The 16,634-nt window shown below is 50.8% G+C and overlaps 1 protein-coding gene across 1 annotated transcript in view; it reads right to left on the bottom strand.

Annotated features, from left to right (window-relative positions):
* The window catches only part of ITGB5 (integrin subunit beta 5), a 64,185-nt gene extending 48,031 nt beyond the window's left edge, over positions 1–16,154 (bottom strand). The window contains exons 1-3 of the mRNA XM_069780927.1: positions 15,945–16,154; positions 11,729–11,814; positions 3,766–3,970 (exon numbers count right to left, since the gene is read on the bottom strand). Of these exons, the coding sequence (XP_069637028.1) occupies positions 3,766–3,970; positions 11,729–11,814; positions 15,945–16,050 (397 nt within the window). The 5' untranslated portion in view covers positions 16,051–16,154. The remainder of the gene's footprint in view (positions 1–3,765; positions 3,971–11,728; positions 11,815–15,944) is intronic.
* Positions 16,155–16,634: the final 480 nt, after the last annotated feature.

Below are 16,634 nucleotides of genomic sequence, written 5' to 3'. Positions count from 1 at the left end.
ACAGCTGCTCCCACTTACTTCCAGCCCAACAACATGCAGCACAGCAGCATCCCAAAACTGCTGCACTGGCAAGACATGGCATGAGGGGCTTCACAGCCCGGCAGGCAGGAGCCCTGTGTGACACCTGGGGTCACGCTGTGCTGAGCCCCACACAGGGCCAAACACCCTCCCTGGCGCCAGAATCCACTTTGCAGTGATTTCTACAGCTGTCCCCATCTGCGGGGAGCGAGCGGACGCCCTCTCCCAGCCCTCTGCAGCAGCTGCTTTGGCCCAGCAGCACCCACCCCTTCGGCGAAGGAGCCGGGGTCCCAGCACCCAGGGGGGACGTGCATTAAGGTCAGAGCCTGCCTCTTTTGCAAACAAAGCTGTGAAGGGTTTAGATCCGCGTCTGCTCTTTGCTCCCCCGCTTCTCTCTGCATCTCAGCCAGCTCAGTGCTGGAGTATCAGAGGAGTCAGCTACAGCTCCTAAACCAAGACCTTCCCTCTATTTGATGATTTCCCTGCACATTTACATCAAGGGTTGCTTCCAAGCCAGGGCTTCTTTTCTTAAAGGTAATTGCTCCCCCCTGCAGTCTGCTACAACCCCACCTGGCAAAGGCAGGGCTGCAAGAGGCACCATGCGCAAACATGCACACGTAGGTATTGCCCAGGTATCAGCTGTAGGAAGCAGGAAACTTGCCATAAATATTCCTCCTTAATCTCACCAGCTCTCTTTTCCAGCAGGAGCAGGACTTTCCCGGCACAGTGCTGAGATGTGGTATGCAGCAAGATGCAACTCAGCACTGGCCCTACAGTAAGCAAATCTATTGAGGCGGCTCAACCAAATCTGGTGGGTCTAACGCTGTACGTGGCACGCATTTTGCAGGGGAACAAAGAAGAACATAATTTATATAGGGCAAAACCTGTTAGAATTGACTGTGCGGTAGCAAACCATGATTGCAAGCTTGACTCTTAATTCAGTGCTGCAAGAATGTGTTTAACTCTGGGAAAGTTTGTTCCCATGCCTATTTTTTTCATTCCTACATATTTTTCCCACTGGAATACCCAAGTCGTTCAGAAAAAGATGATGCATTTCCCAACATTCCCATTTCCAAAACACTGTTCTTCCTCAGCAGGTCCTAAGATGGGAATTCCTGTGCCAGAAAGGGTATTTGAGATGCTCTGATCAAACCTTCTTCTCTTAATAGTTACAAATTTAGCCCTCAGAAGCACCAAAAATAACAGAATCCTGGTCCTGATTCTTCTTTCATTCCTAACTGCACAAATCAATTATCTCAGAGAAAACATCACTAATGTATGTAGATGTAAGTGCAAAAGAATTTATTATTCTCTGTGCACACTTCTAGGGATGATCCACCCCCCCCCTTCCCCATGTACCGCCACCACTATCCTCTCCTTAGGGCTTTTACTGAAAAGTTTTAAACTCAAAACTGAATTCGGAAATGTTTCTTGGATACTGTCACACAGAGGCAATGCAGAAACTGGAAAAACTGCTTTTGGCCAATTTAAGAACACAAACTCGACAATGACGTGTATCCAAGAAAAGCTCTTTTTTCTGCTTGGTGAGACTTACAGCTTGATGGGCAACTCAACTTGCATCTATTCATCTTTTTAAATTCCTTTTACACTATTCATATTTTTCATTTAACCAGGACACACTGCTTTATAGCTGCACCCAAGATTAAAAAGCAATATTATAAAAGCTAAATGCTCGATCTGAAAGCTACCCTGTAAGGACATCAATTTAAGGCCTTTGGAAATTAGCTGTGGGCACAGAGATTTGGGGATGTGACTTCTGCCACAGGACGATTAGATCAAACTGCCTGGGTGGGAACAGCGAACAATTGACAATTCACTCCCTTCTGCTTCTGCTTAGTGGTCTAAGAATAAAAGATCACCATTGCCACAGACCGCCGTGTGAGTTCATCTTTGAAATAGTACACCCTTCATGCCCAAAATTAAATCAACATTGTCTCCTTTTTGTCTTGGGTTCACAGCGTGAAACTCATTCCCAAGCTAAAGGATTAATGGATAATTTAAACTGGGGATGCTAATACAAGGGTTTAGGAAGTCATCAGCCCTAAAACGGAGTGCTGTCCAACATCAAAAAGAGAGCAAAAATGGGAGATACTATTACAAACATCTAGGTACGTCCCTCCTCCTGCAAGGACTCCGATGCTCTGCAAGAGGAGCACAGGGAGGGGAGCCAGCCGGCTCAGCGTGGGAATGGGAATGGCTGCAGCGGCCCTCGGGGTGATTCCTGCAGCTCAGCCTGGACCCAGAGGGCTTCTCTGCCATCCCAGGAGAACTGAAGATGGCCACGAGTGTGGTCCCCTGCGAGGGCTGGCAGGAACAACACACCAGCCCTGTGCAGCCCAAAGCATCCGACAGCACGGCCCCCAGGAATCCGCAGGGAGATGGACCCCCGCGCCCTGCCACAGACCGGAGAGGTGGGCGTCCGTGCCTCCGGCTGGGCAGAACCGCCGGGGACTGGGGATGGGGAATGTGCTGAGCACCGGGCACGGCATGTGAAGGAGGGTCTGCAGGAGGTGAGATGTGGAAGCTGAGCCAGCCCTTTCTGCCAGGAATTGCCTCAAGAAACAGAAGTAATAACGACTCCCTGCTTTTTTACGGGAGCAAACCTGTTTCATCAGTAACATTCAGTTGCAGAAGCCATGCATCTAGCCATACATCCAGTGGTGACTACCCTCAAGGATCTGCTTTTAAGGCTTTGAAGCAAAATTTCTTTACATTTGAGGGTCTGACTGATGGCAGCAGTCATACTGCTGAGGAAGAGTTAATGAAGAGACATGATGACTATCCAACCCATAGAATTAAAACAAAAAATCCTGCAGCAACTGGCAGGCTCTGGGAGACCACTGGTAGCGTGAGCACCAGCTCAAAATCCTGTTTTTCTTGGGCAAAACATCATATTTCATTTTTCTGTATGCTCATGAGAGCTGTCACAAAACTGTAAGCCTTAGAAACCCACACCAATTGCTTAGAATGAATTGAGCTTTTATATTTGCTTCTTAACTTTGCAATAAAGAGCTTTTTTTTCCCCCCTTCAGAAATATTGGCTGCCAGATTTTTGCAAGAATTCTGAACCCACATTAAAGCCTGCCCCCACCATGCAAAAACTTTTGATAACAAGCATGCTCACATGGCTCAGTCCAGCCATTCCCTTCTAATTTTTAATTAAAAGGAAGAGATTGAAGAAAAGTGATGGCTCAGGGGAATGAAACAGGGACCTGGCTACAGTCCAAGGCCTGAGTCACAAGTTCAAACCTCCATCTTCTGCCTTGATCCCATGGCTCTTTTGCATACCGACAGAAAACAGATAGGCGGGTTTGTTTCCAATTCATAGAAGGAGCTGTCTCAGTTTAGAGTTCAGCACTGTCAGCTTGGTGGAGGATCCAAAGTTATTTTAACTCCTTCCATCCAGTGGTTACGTTTGTAAGCTGAGCAGGTTCCTTTTAAACACATGCAAGGGTTAAGACTAGTACTGATAACAGCCGTGGGTGGGCTTTGATTGACTTTGCGTAACAGCAGGGACATACGCCTCAGCCCCAAACCTGTTTGCCTCAGCCCCAAACCTGTTTGCGATGCACCACTGAAGCTCACGGGCTGTGGAAGGGGCCGGCAGCCACCTGCTTTGGGGGGCTACAAGGTCACGAGCTACAACACGCTCTCGGCACATCCCAGGCACCCTTTCTCACCCACAACCCCCCCCCAGCATACGGCTCACAGCCGCTGGGGACTCACCAGGACGAAGATTCAAGGCGACCTTCTGAGGCGTGATCTGCGTGACGTCCAGGTGGGTCTGGCCGGAGCCCTTGCTGCTCAGAGGGATGTTCTGCACCACGCTGCTGCTGCTGCTGGGGTTTTCGATGGCTCCGGCACAACCGTTCGCAATCAGGTTCTGCAGGAAGTCGCACCGCGACGTGATGGATTTTGTGCTGCTGAACTCCTGGGGGGTGAAGAACGGACAAAGGGGAAGGGGAGGGAGAAACATCAATCCCACAGCAGGGGCTTTGTTTTGACGTGCTGGTATCTGTAGCAAATAGGAGATGACAAGGAGAAGCTGGTGTCATTTGTGGTGGCCGTACTCAAAAGCAGCCTGCACTGAGCCTTGAGCCTTTCAAAGGGATCTACCAAAAAAGAAATTCTGCAAGGATTTGAAAATTGAATTTGCTCACAGACCACAGCAGCAGAAAGCTTAGCCTGGGGTTTCACCCCAGCCACAGCAGCAGCACTTGCTCCCAGCCCTGTCTTGGGCCACGTGAAAGCAAGGCAAAATGTTTGGTTTGCTGCCTGGGCAGCCGGTTGCCATCTCTTCAAGGGGAAAAGGTGAGAAGCCGTTATTTTTTGCACAGGCATTGCCTCGAAGGAGCTTTGTGAAAGAGAGAAAAGAGGACAAGGCGGTCGCACCGAGGGAAGCAGGGCAAATCCACCAACCCGGAGAGCCAAGTCAAGACGTGAAGCTGGAGACTGAGGCTGGGTGGCTCCAGGGACCTGCACCCTCTTCCCTGGGGCGAGACACCACACATCCCCACACAAGCACCGCATGTCCCCCCCACCTCACACCTCTGCACTGCAGGCGTTGGCAAAACACCATCACATGGGAAAAAAAAAAAGACCCAGCAAGCTGTCCCTGAGGCAGAGCACAGCCAGAGCGGTTTGACATGGGCACACTGTCCTGGGCGGCTTTGCTGGAGAATAAGGGAGGTGGGAGAGCCTGTGCCCGCAGGCAGCGAGGCACATGCAGCGGCTTGCTCCCAGAGTTTGGGCTGCCACGGCAGGGAATCTCCCAGCGCCTGTCCCCAGAGCTCCAGCCCTCGCCGCGAGCCCCACGCGTGGTGCACAATGCAGCCTTGTGCGGGGCGGCACTCGGGAACAGCCGGCCGCACAATGCAGCCGTTTGCAAAAAGCCCATTTGTTAAAATGCCTTTTTATTTTTTTTTTCCCCAAAGCGCCAAAGGGAGCAAGTCACATGTCCAAAACTTACTGGATTTTCAACAGTCGGTTCCTACTTATTTCTACACTATAACAATAGAGACAACCGTCTTCTGCTCCAGGGCTGATGGACTAAAATGACATGAAATAATGCAAAGATGCTCCCAGCCACACCAGCCCCTCCTTCAGCTGTGCAGCCAAAAACCAGTGCAGGGCTGAATAAACCTCACTTTTTGCTGAAGCTCCAGCATGGCAGAGGGCAGAGGACAGAGGAGACATCGAGGAGGGAGACGTCATCTGACAGATCTCACTTTTGCACCCCACGAGGTGCTCTGGGGCCCCTGAGGACAGCCTCGGATGCAGGGCCCTGGGACATAGACAGAGGCTCTCTGGTGCATTTTCTCACTACGAGGTCCCAATGCTATTTGAAAAATGCAAGATTTGCATTCCAGCATCCAGCGGTGGGGTCCAGCCAAGAAGACAGCACATTGGATGGATACGAACATGAATTTCTTGGAACATGTCGTGTAAACAGATGAACTCCCAGAAAGGAGGACTGGGACTATTTAAATCATCACCAGCATGACAAAATAAAAATCAGAATCCCCCACGAAACCAAAAACAATGCCCAGCCTTTCAGAGCGGCACGTTTAGGGCAGCCTTGGAGAAAAGTTTCTCTCGGATGTGGTTTGACCTGAAGTCAGTGGAAAGCCGTCGGGCTCCAGGCACTCTCCTGGGTCAGTCTACCCAGCAGCAGGGCACCCATGGGGAGATGCTCTCCTGCTCTCCCAGTACCTGGACCACGGCTCCAGGTGAGCACCTCTGCCAGCTCATTTCTGCTGCCACCTATTAGAAAGGACACTCTGGTTGTGCAAAAAGCACCACAAACAGCACCAGGAGTGCAGCCGGGAACCTTTAGTTATTCTCCAGGAATTAACACTGGAGAGAAGCATCCAAGCAGGACAATACTTAGGGCTGCTCGTGCAACTGCAGCCTTTATCAGGCATTTCCAATCTTCCCTGGGGTCTGCTCCAAAGCCTCTTGATGTGAACGGAAAGACTCGACTTCAAAGGGCTTTGAATTAGGGCTTAATTTTCTGGCTGGGGCTGCGGTAGCAGAACAAGAGCCAGGAGGGGCGGGCAGCCCGGGGAGAGGAGGATGGTGGCTTCCTCCACCAGCTGCTACTCTTCAGCAGTCGAGCTCCCAACAGCACGAGAGACAGCTCTGGCTATGGCACTGTTCATACCGACGTTCATCGTCCCACCAAGGGGTGTACAGGAGAGCAGCATCCACACGCTGAGGATGAGGCAGCACCGGCACATGGGGTGAGGAGCGTACCCTTGTGGGACCTGCCGGGACCCTTTTTGGGGCACGGCACCCATGTGCGTGCAAGCCTGTCCATTTGCACGGCAGCGAGAAGGTCCCCCTCGCTCGACCCAGCTATTTTCTCTTAAATTTTCTTCTAAAATGGGCCCAGAGCACTTGCCACAGGGCAGCAATCGCTAAGCTGCAGCTCCAGTCAAATCCAGCCCTTTTCTTGTTCGATGGAAAGCCACGTTACCCGGGGTGGAAGAAAATACCCCCCGCTCAGGGGTGCAAAGACCCCAGGAGAGGGGGTGCAGCTCAGCACCCAGGGGGGCAGGACTGACCCCTACTTCTGCTTGCGTTTCTAACCCAGGCAGGGTGACACCGAGCAGGGGAGTGACGGTGGCCTCGGGAAAGCCCCAGCAATCGCCGCAGCACCCTACAAACAAACACCCCTCATGTGCACCCGTAGGTCAAAACCCAAAGCCAAAACTGTGGCTACCAGGTACCATCCAACTAAAGCACAAAGTTTTCCGCGACAGAGAAAAATCAAGGCTCCTGGAGGTCAAATGAAAGGAAAAAAGGGTGAGCAGCTTTGAGGAGTAAAGGGTATTGCGCAGGTCCAAATAATTCACAAACAACCATGCCAAAAGGCAGCCCCACACCAGCTCAATGTGGCACACCGCTTCAAACCCTAATTCCCCCCGAGCAGAGGACACCTCACAGTTAGTTAAGCAATTTGGTGCACCCAAATACCTGCCGACCATCTGCCCGTATGCCTGCTTCAGCGAGAAATGCAGCAGGTACCCCACGGCAAGCAAGAACCCCCCCCAAGCATTGCTTCGTGCCGCAGAGAAGCATCGGTTCGGGAAGATCCCACCTAGTCCTTGTCAGCAACACTGGGGGCTTGCAGCCCACTGGGCACTTTGCGGTCCGGCCTCCGTGCTAACAAGCTCACAAAAGCAAGTGCACACAAGCGGACGGAGTGAATGGAAACAACAATGTGACAATTACATGATCATCAGTTTGACAGTCTTAAGACAAATTGCTTGGTTCATGCTATAAAAATGGAGAATAGCATTGACTGTATCTAACTGACTATACCTAACTCCTGACTAGACACGTCCCTACCATTTTTTCACTTTAATCAGCCCAGTTCTGCATTAATTCAGTCTGAAATATGCTTGTTTTCTCCATTTTTAAAAAATTGACATTTTCCCTCTAGGAACATCCTTTGATTTTGGTTCCTCATCCTCCAGGCGCACATTCCTGAGATGGGGTACATCTCTGGATGGGATAGGATGGGAGATGGGAGAGGATGGGGTACGATGGGAGATGGGAGAGGATGGGGTACGAGCAACCTGCTGGAAAACAGAGGGTGCCATTGGGGAAATTTCAGTTCAATTAATCAAAAAGGAAATTTCAGTTTAATTAATGTAATTAATGTGCATCTCTATTTTGCATGTACACACATAAATGCATCCACATAGGTAATGTACAGATGAACACAGTGTACACACACCTAACAAACAACAGGAGCCTCTGCACATTGGCACGCTGCTCCCCAAAGCAGCAAACAGAAGATGACAGCAATGCAATGACATAATTTCCACCCCCCCACACCCCCCCGGTACACTCTTTTGAAGAGCATCCCCCCTGCAATCACTCCAGGTAGGTTTATCATGAACACAAACCCCACCTGCCTATCACTGCCCACCTGACAGCTCAGAGGACAGTACTGAAGCCACTTCCAGAGCTCCCTGCTCTCCCCAGCAAGCCCAGCAAGGCCTGCTGAGCCTGGGCAACCTGACGCCACTGCAAAAAAATCAGCGAGCATCCTCCTTTCCCACCCACAAAAAACAGGCTGCCACAGAGATCACAGCAATGCCACGGGCCACTGTGCAGTTTCCAGCCAGAGTATTCCACCAGCAGCGTGTCAGCAACTTCTAGTCATTTCCAGCTTCTTCTGGAGCTTGCAGGAGGAGCTGAGGAATCTCCTCAGATTCCAGCATGGATGGAAAGGCTGCAGCAGGCTCCATCACCCAAGAGTCACATATTTCCCCCAGACAGCCCTGTTTCAAGGCATGCTCAGGCAACCGTTAAGGCCACACATTCATACCTCCTCTTTTAAGTGCCATTTAAACAGATCACCTCATTTAAGTCCTGTTTTTCAAGGTATTCTTCCACGAGCCAACAGAATCTATGGCTGCTTCCAAATTTCCAACAGCCCAAAGACTTGTGGTTAGCTCAGCGGCCCCTGGGGGCTGCGGGGCTGCCGGATACCAGAAGCTGCTATCATCAACTCATCCATCATCACCCTCTTGGGTGGGAGCAGAGATGCCAAACACAGGCAGAAGTGAACAGAGGCTCATTCAAGCTGAGGGGACATGATGCACCCTGTACTAACAGGTTAGGAAGTGGTAGTCATAAATTTATAGCATCTTGACTACTCTGCTGTAAGCCTTTATCTACATGCATGCTCTTACCCTCACAATTCAAGGCAATGTAAATACAAGGAACCTTATCCCACTTGGAAAACCCATCGGGATAGGGCTCCAGAATTGCTTTCGCACACTCCTAACCCCTAGTTGCAGTCCATGAGCGCTCAAGACTTTCTGCTCCTCTGCGGTCACACGGAGCCTGGATGCAGGAGTGCGAAGGGTGATGGAGGAGGATGCAACACTGCAGGAGGTTGCATGAAGCGTGACCGTCTCTGGGAAACAGCGTGGCTTTCCTGCTCAAACTGCGCCTCTCGCACAGCCAAGGGGTCCCTCACAGCATCGGCACTGCCGGGCACCCAGGGGGACAAAGAATAACCAGGTATGATGGCACCGTCTAGTGATGTTATTCCCCAAAAGGAGGAATATTATATATGAGAAGGTGTACATATATATATACAGGAAGATATAATAATATATATTTTGTGTATATATATTATATATATATTATAGACATCTCTACACTTCCTGTATATATGATACATATACACATACTATAATATATAGAATTATATGTAGCATTATATATACTTACAGACTTCTACTATATATACTTCCTGACAAAATTATTAACTGTTGCCTACAAAGATGACAACAGATTGCCCGATTTGCTCCCAAACCTGTTAAGTAAATTCAAAGGGAGCAGAAAATACACATTAATCAGCTAATCGTGTTTCTAACAACATAATAAGCATCTCTGGAAACCTCTCCAATATCTTGGCCCTGATACTTAAACAGCAGCAGAGCTATAGAATTTGACTGGCATGCACGCTCCCAGGCAACATACATAGCAAATGACAGCTAATGGAAATAGCTACGGAAAACAGACTAAAAGCAATTTAATAAGCATACCTGACTAGGCTGCGGCAGAGGGAAGGGAAATAAGGTGGTGAAATGACTATGCAAAAGAAAAGCAGATATTAAGAGGTTATAATATTACTTTAAAACTTTTGAGGTCGAAAACCTCTAGATATCTTTCGCAATCCCATTACCTCACCTGATGATCTCAGTTAAAGAGAAATAATTAGAGTTTCAAACAGAAAATTATATATAAAAAAAAATAATACAGAATTAGAATAAGAACTCACTAAGTTTTAGCATGCAGCATGTAAAAGGGGACAGCAGCTTTTAAACACGTAGCTCTTGGCACAAAACACCTTGAAATGTAGTTTTAAATAGCTGCTGCAGGCTAAAGGTCAGGAAGTATTACAGCACTTCCCTGTAAACACCCATCTTCCTTCTTGGCCCTTCCACTCCATTTAAGAGTATTTTTTTTTTTTTGGTAGCTCTCCTGTTTGTAAGATAAGAGTCAGGCTGCCAGTCCCATGGTCTGCCATACAATTAGTGGTCACAGCGACCACCAGATAAACATTTCCACTGGCAGAATTTGCAAAAAGCTGTCTTTTGATGCCAAGAAGAAAACCAAAACAAAACAAACAAAAAAAAAGCAAGCTGTTGGGTACCCATAGCTTAATAGCCAGCATTCCTGGATCCAATCTCACCACCGCAGATTAGCTGGCTGGAAGAGGAGCTCTTACAGCTGTTTACAAGATGTCTCAAAAGCAGGATCTATTGCTTTACCCTTTCCCTTCTGCACACCATTCGCCTTGCTGGAAAAAAAACCATGAAAGCTATTACGCTGTCAGGTAGCATGGTGTTAGCAGCGTTAGGAGGTTTTCCTTGGAGAGCTGCAGCTGCGCTTACAAGTAAGTGAAAATCCAGTAAAATAGAGCTGGAGAGCCAGAGGCTGGGGTACCTCCTGAGGCCCAGCCAAACTGCGGGGCTCGGGAGCCCCCCTCACCCCATGCCCATCTCCATCCTCATCCTCTGCCCTGAGGCAGGGCCGGCAGGAGGAGGGACGGGAGCAGCAGAGGGAGGTGTGGGCAGCGCCTGCATCCTCAGCTCAGCATCATCACCTATGGCCAGAAGGTGAAGTATGTGCTCAACCCCACAGCTTGCCTCCCCCAAAACAGGACCGGGACGGCCACACTAGAGGAAAAAGGGTCAGCAGGGAACAGGTAAGCATCACTCCTGGCTGTGCCCATAGAGAGATTCAAGATTATCCACTGCTCTGGGGTTTCTCACAGCCCAAAGCTGGTTCCTGGCACAGCAGCTGTGCCTGCAAGTAGGCAGTCTTTCCCTGCACCTGTAAGCATCCATATTTCTCTCTTAAACACTTAAGACGGACACAGGTACTAAGCAGACAACAGCTATCTATGCATCAGACATTATCGGGTCTTTCACACACCTTGTTCTCTAGAAAACATAAGTCTATGTGATAAGATAAGAGAGAGATATATATATATATATGCCTAAACTCATGAGCAGTCCTTAGGAAGCAGGGAAAGACATCTGCAATTTCTCACAAACCAAGGAGGCCCCATTAAATTATGGGTGAGCAGTTTCAGCACCAACACAAGGATGCATTTTCACCCCAAAGCACACAGTTAAGCTGTGTAACTCATCGCCACGGCATGGCGCGGATGCCAGAAGCATGGGTCACCCCCCCAAATGACACAATAGATTCAGAAAGGAGAATTATCTTTGTTACAGACAAAAAGCCCATGCCATGCCAGGCCACGCAACAAGGAACACGTAGCAGGACACCAGCCAGGGGCTTGGGGCTTTTTAGGGAGAGAGCTTTCAAGCAAGGGTCCCTGCAACACAGAGCACACGCAAGGACCCAGCACCCACCGAAAACAAGAAGGTAATTGAAGGGACAGAAGGACTGAAGGAACAGTGCTGCTCTGTTGAGGATGCGCGGGGGCCAGAGGGGTCAGAGACTTGTATCCTACAGCGTCAAAGAGCCGAGGAGTCACATACATGCAACATACGCTCGGCATGAAGCACCTGCTGCCCTCACCCACCCCTTCTGGCATGGGACAGTGTCAGGAACAGGCGAGGTGGGGGAATAGCTCCCTTCCTGCATTACAAAAAGCATGCAAGACAACCGAGGTCTGCCCACCTACCTCCTTGGAGCACCAGGCACACTTGGGATGGATGAGGAGACACTCTTCGCAGGATGTGGCGCTTCCACTGGTGCACAGATTGAGACCTTCAGCAAGAGAGAACAACAGAGAGCAGGATGGGCTGAACGGTTACGGCACTCCAAAACAGTGTTCAGGGGTTTTCTGAGATATTCTTAATGCTAAACATACTGTAAGTTCAAACAAGAGCAAAGAATCTCTCAGGAGCTGAAAAGACAGGAGAAGGTGTAAATCTCTCTTCACCTGTAAGGAGGTCTTGTTTTCTTTTCCTTCTCCAAGAAAAATGAAAAGGACAGAAACTTGTGTTGGGGTGCTGAGAACCTCTAAAATATGACCCTGGTGATTTCCTTCCCTCTTTTTTAATGGATCTGGTTAATCAAAGAGTTCAGCTATTCATCTTCCTAATGAAATGCTTCCATCACTGTGGACAGAAGGCAATAGCTGTTTGACCAGCCTGAAATACAAATGTGGCTGTCCGAAACCTCCCGAGATGCCGACTTTTAAAGTCACATTAGGCACATCATCTCAATTTTTCCAGCTGAATATATGGGGGGACCTTCCCCAAAATTTTCATCTTAAGGCAGCCTTGGAAGACACTCATCTCCCCCTTCCGCACAGGTGATTTCCATAGAGGACTCCTGTAACAGTAAATTACTTGTAATTTATTACGAGAGTCATTTCCACAGGATATCCAGGTTAAACTGGGCAGCGTGTTTGCACTGGGGCACGTCCAAGGCTGGGTGTGGTGGAAGACACCAGGCCACGGCCGAGGGCTCTCCCTGCCCACGACGCCGGCGGGGGCTCTGCGCCCACCGAGGCAGCAGCAACCAGGGCAGCGGTGATGCTCTCCGCTCCTGGATTGCTGGTGTCCAGCAGCACAAGGGGTACCGAGCCAGTTTCACTTGCAAAATCCACGATTTGGGCTTCGGGCTTTAAAAAAAAAGAAATGGAACCACGCAAGTTAAGCCGAAGCAAACATCAACGGTATCAGCTTTGAATGCAGCAGCTTGTTTAAGCATGCCTGTGGCTATGAATGTGCCCTTCGATACCGCCAATGCCCCAGCTCCCCCGGGTGCGGCTATTAACTTCTACTGTCAATAACCGATTAAACAAATCTCCAACCGAGGATTCAGCACAGAGGCTGCACGCTGCAAATGAAATGCCTCAGGCTCGAACTCCGAGTCTGCTATTTTTTCCAACCCAAATGTCAATAAAAGCATTGTCAGACCTCTATTTTCAGCCAGATGCATCTGCAGATACCATTGCACCACGCTGCTGCTGGGTATAATCTGCAGACTGAGCAGCCTTGCTGATGGCTGCTGAAGAGCCACACTGAGTTTTCTCCTGTCCCAAGAACTTTCTGCCCCAAGAGCTTTGGAAAAGGGATTTTTTGCTGTACCCCATGTGAATATTGCACTGAAAAAATGAAAAGCGGTGGCTGCCTGGGTCGCTCCCATACAGGGCCAGTCTGTGAGCGCAGGAAGCTGTGAATCAAACTGGACAGCTGGAGGAAAACTTAGCATGCCCTAGGCTAAAAGCAAAAAGAGGATAAGTAGGTCCTGTCAGTAATTCTCAGTCATCACCGAGGCATGACCGTGTCAGAGCCCTGCATTGATGGGTCTCTGCTGCCCACAAGGTGGTTAACTCTAACCCGGGAGTGCAAAGCCCTGGACTTTCTCTATGGGTCTCATTCAGACAGGCTGCTTGGGCTCATTCATACCAAACAAGAGCCTTCTCAGGGTTTTGTGGGGTTTTTTTGCTGGCTGTTACCACACACCCAGGCGTTTCATTCCTTGTTCGCATTCTGAAGTTATAGTCCAGCTCCTGGACATAGCAAGAGCTCAGAACATAAATAGGTTCTATAAAGTAAAATGTAGCTTGTTTGACTGAGTTATAATTTGCACAGAGATTAACACTTTTGTTTCCAAACCCTACAAAAGAGTCCAAAGCCTCTCCTCTAGAACTGCTGCTCTGGCAGCAATGCACAGGGTAACAGCAAAAATAATGGGCTTTATAAAGCAAACACTTGAGTTCGTACCCTGGCTACCCAGCCCCAGCTCTCCCATGGCTTCACTTGCCCATCTGCATGGAAGCAGGATAATATTTACCTCCATTCCTGACTGCTGGATTTTGGGGAGTTTACTTAGTAACGGCAATATCTGAAGGAAAACCAATGTCTCGTCCTTCCACCGGGTGCCATGACCAAAGCAGCCCACGCTCCTGTGGCCAGCCACGGGGTGACATTCCTCCTGGTGGCAGCTTTTGAAGTTTCCAAGTATGCTTTTCTTTCCACTTTGGAGCAACACCAAAGCGTTTCCAGCATTGTTGTGAAAACAGAGCTTCATGAAGCCCTCTGATTTTGGACTGAAACCCGAGCTTTTTGAGTTGGAGTAAAAACACGCAGGATTTTCCAGATGCAAGTCTTTGCTGTGCTTGATTCAGTGCAGTCTTTCCTGAATCAGGCAAAGGAAGGACCTGAAGATGCTCATGCCAGTCCAGATCCTTCCAGATGCTGGGGCGAGTCACCCAGTAAGACTGGAAGAAACTCAGTCTGCTCCTTGATTCTGATATGTTTAATGAAACCACTCCTGAACATCAACTAAACTTCTTACAATGGGGAAAATTCCATCCAGGATTTAGTCGGGTTTACTCCAGAGGAAAATAATCCACCCCCCCTGGACTGCTGAGCTCCACACCCCACATACGGTCCTTCAAACTAATGCCGCTGAGTCCTAAGCCCTGCACCCTATTTCATTTTGCAGAGCAGCGTCCAGCAGGCACGAACAACATCTCCAGATGACATCCTTCCCTTGGGCTGAACCGCAGGAGAGCCCAAAAAAGCAGACAAAGACAGCGCATCCCACTAGACAGCTGAGATTTTAATACATTAAACTACTGATGCAGAGCAAGATAGGAAACTCTCATGAAAGGTTCTCAACAAATTTACTCATAAAGATGCTCCAGGCAATCAGACCTCATTCTAAACCTGTTCTGCAAGAAATCCTAGTTTGGGCAGCTCCTCAAACGGAGACGAATGTACTGGCTTGCTTGGGGAAAAAAAAAAAAAAAAAAAAAAAAAAGGGATATGCTTCATTCTTTGCACAGCTAAGTGTGAAAAAAGATAATTTTATTTATGCTTGCAATAAGCATTCTAACAGCCTCGTCCCCGAGATGGTCTGCTGCACTACAGAACCATCAATTCTAAGGATCAGACCCACTAAATAAATAAATAAATAAAAGCTAAGAAAGTCTTTTCCGAGTTTTTGCAGTTGCGTGCCACAGCACTCCGCAAGATGAGCCTCTTGTTAAGATCGCTCATTAAAACATTAGGCACTGAGAGTAACGGTGGACTTGGGCATTTTGCGGGCTCCCTTCGTACAAAAAAGTTTCCCCGAGTGCTCAGAGAGGAGAGAAACCCCGTTTCCAGTACTACTGGAGCAGAGCCACAAACTGCGCCGCGGTCTCCGAGCGTGTCCAGGAGCCGTGCGAGCATCCCCACTGGGGCCAAGCGCTGCTCTCTGGACGCAACGCATTCGTGGGGGAAACGATAAAAGGTAAGAGTGGGGTAATGATATAAGGTGAGGGGGCAGAGCGAACGCTCGTGGCTTCACGCTGCTGTTCCTCGTCCAATCAATTAATACACACAGCTCAGACAAACATCCCAGGGAAGTGCTTTTCCCTGAATAGAAGCGGTTATAGCTGGTTCCATTAAAGTGTGTATATAGAGAGAGTTGCATGTATAGCTGTTCCAGGCTTTTTAAGGCGAAGGCGTAAAACCCCGCAGCGCGGAGCCCAGGGATGCGGTCCGTGCCCCACAGCGCTGCTGGAGCGCGGGTCCCCACCGGGGCCACGGCGGGCGGGGGGGACCCGGGGTGCGGGTCCCCACCGGGGCCGGACGGGGGTAGGGGGGAAGCGCTGAGAAGCGCCGGCACCGGCCGCCCCCCCCGGGCCGGGGGCGGGCAGCGAGCGGCGTCCCGCCGGCACCGGGGCTGGAGGGGGAACGGGCGCGCACGCAAAAGGCAGCGGTGGGGAGATGGGAGCGGGGCTGAGGCAGCCGGAAAGGGCCGGGGAGGGGGAAAAAAAAAAAACAAAAAACCGTACCAAAAGTGCACCGAAGCGGGTTTGGGGGCTAATCCGCCTTCCGGGGCGGCTTTCGCAGGGCCCGGAGCGGCGGGGAGCGGAGCGGAGCGGCCCTTACCTCTGCCGGGCTGCAGCGGGGCGGCCAGGAGGAGGAGGCGGAGGAGGAGGAGCGGGGGGGGCCGGCGGGCGGCGGCGGGGGCCGGCAGCCCCCCTCGGCGGGGCATGGTGCGGGCGGCCGGGGCGGCCGGGGCAGCCCTTCCCGGCCGGGCCCTCCCCGCCGCCTTTTGTGCAGCCGCGGCGGCGGCGGCGGCGGCGGGAGGAGGAGGAGGAGGAGGAGGAGGAGGCGGGGGCGGCGCCGGGAGCTGCCCCGGGGGCGGCGGGCCCGGGACGGGACGGGACGGGCGCGCGTGTCTGTGTGTCTGTCCCGCTCCCCAGGGGTGCGCTGCCACCTCCCCGCCCCGCCGCGCAGGGAGGGGTAAGCCCGTCCCCCGCGGGCGCGGAGCGGGCACGGCCGGGCCCACGCACACGCGGGGATGCGTGGGCACGGGGAGACACACACACACCCCCCCCACACACACCCCCACGCACGCCCACATTCGCACACGCACGCACACGCGCGTACGTGCACGCCCGCCCGTGCATGCCTGCGCACATGCATGCACATTTCGTACGTGCGTACGCCCGCCTGCACACGCGTACGTGCACGCGTGTACCCGCACACCGACGCGCGCACACGTGTGCATCTTTCACAGACACACGCGCCCATACGTACCTACAGGCAGACGTGCACAGCGGGCACACGCGTGCC

The sequence above is a fragment of the Haliaeetus albicilla genome, chromosome 4, assembly GCF_947461875.1.
Source record: "Haliaeetus albicilla chromosome 4, bHalAlb1.1, whole genome shotgun sequence".
In the NCBI taxonomy this organism is placed as follows: domain Eukaryota; kingdom Metazoa; phylum Chordata; class Aves; order Accipitriformes; family Accipitridae; genus Haliaeetus; species Haliaeetus albicilla.
The sequence above is the reverse complement of the archived record's forward strand: the minus strand, read 5'-3'. Positions and strand labels throughout refer to the sequence as shown.